Below are 3,684 nucleotides of genomic sequence, written 5' to 3' on the forward strand. Positions count from 1 at the left end.
GTGGGAGATGGTTGGTACCCCGTGTGGTAGAACTAAGCCTTTGAAGACACCAATCTCACATGCAGCTTTCATAGCAGCGCTTAGACCCTCCATTACTATGATGAAGAGAAACGGTGAAAGTGGATCACCCTGCCGAACCCCTTTTGATATTGAAAATTCCTTGGTCGGATTTCCATTAACCAAGACTGATGCTTTAGATGATTCAAGACACCCTTTAATCCATGCCCTCCATTTGTCACCGAACCCCATAATTTTTAGATTGGAGTCAAGGAATCCCCAGTTAATGGAATCGAATGCTTTGTCGAAGTCCACTTTGAAGAGCAGAACTTTCCTTTTCGCCTTCTTTTCCCAGGAACATATCTCATTAACTATTAACGGCCCATCAAGGATATTTCTTTTTTCTACATACGCTGACTGCACATCATCTATACAACTCCCCATCACTTTCTTTATTCTGTTCGCTGAGATCTTGGCGATGATTTTGTACAGAGAACCAATCAGACTGATGGGTCTGAAATCCCGAAGCGAGATGGGGTCTTTGATCTTAGGGATAAGTGAGATGAACGATGAATTGCATGACTTATCGAGTTTCCCATGATATTCGAAGAATTTAACCACTGCAGCAATATCTCCCAACAACACTTCCAAGTATTTCTTTATGAATTTGAATGTATATCCGTCGGATCCCGGTGCTTTCTCGTTTCCACACGCCCACACTGCCGCTTTGATTTCCCCCAATGAGATGGGTTCTTCAAGCATTTGACAGTCAACAGGGGTGATCCTCTTGAAGTGGTTGTGATTAAGTTTAGGGCTTGAGGGCCAGTTTTCTTTGAATTTGTTTGCATAAAATTTAAAGGCTTCAAGTTTGATTTTCTCAGGATCGGTACACCAGGTGCCATTAATCATGAGCCCGTCTATTCCATTTTTCCGGTTGTTATTGTTTACCAGGCCATGAAAATAGCGGGTATTTTCATCCCCATCGACAACCCATTTGATCCGAGATTTTTGCTTCATGTCACTCGCTTTGAGTTTTTCCAGTTCTGAGATTTTCTTAAAACAATCCCGTCTTTTCTGCACTTCTTCTGGATTGAGGGTTCGTGATTCGGCTTCGTGATCAAACCATTTTACCTTTTTTCTGAACTTAATTAGTGCTACCTCTTCTTTGGGATGTTCTGTTGCCCTCCATTTTTTAGTGCATCTTTGACATGCCTTAGTTTAGCAACCAAGTATTGATCAGGTGTTCCGTATCCTGTGAAATTGTTCCAACTAGTTATGAACGCCTTCTCAAAGCCATCTCTGAGAAGCCAGGAATTGAAGAGTTTGAATGGTGGGGGACCAAAGTCTGGGGAATTAGTTGAGAGTAGTATGGGGCTATGGTCGGATAACTCTCTAGGAAGAGCAGTTACGAAGGTTTTTGGAGCTATGCCGAGAAAATCCAGGCTAATCAGGAATCGGTCTAATTTGCTTAGTTTGATTCCTTCGTTGCGACAACATGTGTATCTGAAACCGCCCATTTTCAAGTCGATGAGACCCGAATCAAGGATAAAGTTGTTGAAATCCTTGGTTGTACGAGGGCAAAAGATTGAATTGAATCTTTCATCAGGCCTTCTTACAGCATTAAAATCTCCCATGATGATCCACACTCCGTTCCTTTCTTGTTTTATTTCTTTCAGCTTTTCCCATAACTTTGCTTTCTCACGAATCGGCTGAGGTCCATAAATGTTGGCGAATATGACAGGTGCAGAGATGCCCACCCATGTTCCTATATTGATGAGGTAATTATGCGAGGAGATAACTTCCGTGGATGTGAAGGACTTGGAATCCCACGGATTTAATAATCCACCCGACCTGCCAATAGAGTTTGTATGGTTGACTCCAAATTCAGTATCGCCCCAACAAGCTCCTGCATCTATTTGTTCGGCATCTGATTGTTGTGTTTCTTGAATCGCCATAAATGATACTTTGTGTTTCCTTTTCAATCTTCTAATCCAGGCCACCTTATGTTCACCGCCGATACCATTGATATTTAGGGAAAGGAAATTCATTAGGGAGCATTGTTTACACCTGATACGCCAAGTACTTCAGCTAGGATGTTGTTATTGGGCTCGATCTCGAACCCAATTAGGGAGGCCACAACTGTTGTTGCTTCAATTTCGGGTGTTTCAACATCTAGGTTAGCGGGGTCATTGGGTTGTGCATCGATGGGGAAGGAAGCTATGTTTGGAGCCTGATTATCTTCGTTGTCAAAGATTAGGGGAAAAGTTGGGAATGACGGTAAGATTTCACCAGAAGGTGATCTATGTAGGCGACGCCTTTTTAGAGAAAACCGAATTTGATCTCTATTTTGACCATTTTCTGAGTTTAGTTGACTCGTTGCTTGTGGAGTGGATACAAACGAAGGGAATGGGCCAAAACACCTAGATTGGGCTAACACAGTCGGGAAGGTAGCAGTCCGAGACGAGCCTAAATTGTGTGGGTCCATCTGGTTGGGGAGGGCGGCAAACCGGATAATGTGACCATTAATGTTTGATTTTGCTTGGAATTTGATTGACGTTTCGACTCCCATATTCTCGACCTCTGGTCCCAACGTGTCTGATTCGCATGAATTTGTCGGCGTCTCAGTTAGCTTCACCTCTCCGACCTGTCCGGCCACCGTGGTTGGTAGCGGTAGGCCAACACCACCACTACTTGGAGGATTGATGGTGTCTTCTTGGGCGATTTATACTTCTTCTATATCGTTAATCCATGTTCCCGATACACCTTCTTCATCATCATTGAAATTTGAGTTTTCAGATTCACTAATCATCAATTCATCTTTTCCTTCCCTGTCCGAGTCTGCGTATGGTTGTTCTTCTTCATCGAATTTAAATGGAAACCATGGTTCATCTTCGTATTCTATGATACCCACTTGATAATACTGTCCATCCGCTTCCACTAGTATTTCTTCGTTGAATTTGGTTAGTTTTTCTGTGGTTATGGCTATCTTTGCCACAGAGAGATCAGCACGATTAGTGATGTGATCTAGAGGCACGACAATCTTCCCAAACTTGCCCACAATGGATGAGAAGTTAGCGTTGCTCTATTTTTGGTTAGTTTTTCTTCTTTTTTTTATTGCTGAAATTTTGATTATATGTTATTAAAATTTTATTTCATATTTTTTTTCCGTTTTTTTTTTGTTTATTCTTATTGAATTTATTTTTTATTTTTTTTATATTCAATAATGATAATTTCTTGATGAAATATCATTATTTTTTACTAAAATATCTTTATTTTTTGTTAAAATATCATTCTTTTTTTACTGAAATATCATTAATTTTTAACGAAATGTTATACATTATTAAATTTTACGTATTAAAATGTTATTTTCGGTTTATAAAATTAGTTTATTTTAATTTTTTAATATCTGTAGCAGTGTGCAGAGGTTAAAAAAACAAACACGCTTCTTATTATAATCTGCAGCCGTTTGGTCCACCTCTTCTACTGCAGAGGATTGCAGAGATGATCCGCAGACTTCATGAATTTTTGCTTCAGAAAATCAAACAGCACCTTAGATTCTTGGAATACTTTGGTGGTGAGGGTAAGGCAAACAAGTAGTTGTTGAAACTTAAAAACGAAAACATGATATTATAAGTTGGAGATCTCATATATATAGATCATAGAATTCAAAGAATTTTCAAATATTTT

At 39.7% G+C, this 3,684-nt stretch overlaps 1 protein-coding gene across 1 annotated transcript; it reads right to left on the reverse strand.

The window, feature by feature from the left end:
• Positions 1 to 1,151: 1,151 nt before the first annotated feature.
• Positions 1,152 to 1,952, reverse strand: LOC145009528 (uncharacterized). The gene has a single exon (XM_078968210.1). It carries the CDS (start codon positions 1,950 to 1,952, stop codon positions 1,152 to 1,154), a length of 801 nt encoding a protein of 266 aa, XP_078824336.1.
• Positions 1,953 to 3,684: the final 1,732 nt, after the last annotated feature.

The sequence above is a fragment of the Lactuca saligna genome, chromosome 8, assembly GCF_052625555.1.
Source record: "Lactuca saligna cultivar CGN05327 chromosome 8, ASM5262555v1, whole genome shotgun sequence".
Taxonomy (NCBI): Eukaryota; Viridiplantae; Streptophyta; class Magnoliopsida; order Asterales; family Asteraceae; genus Lactuca; species Lactuca saligna.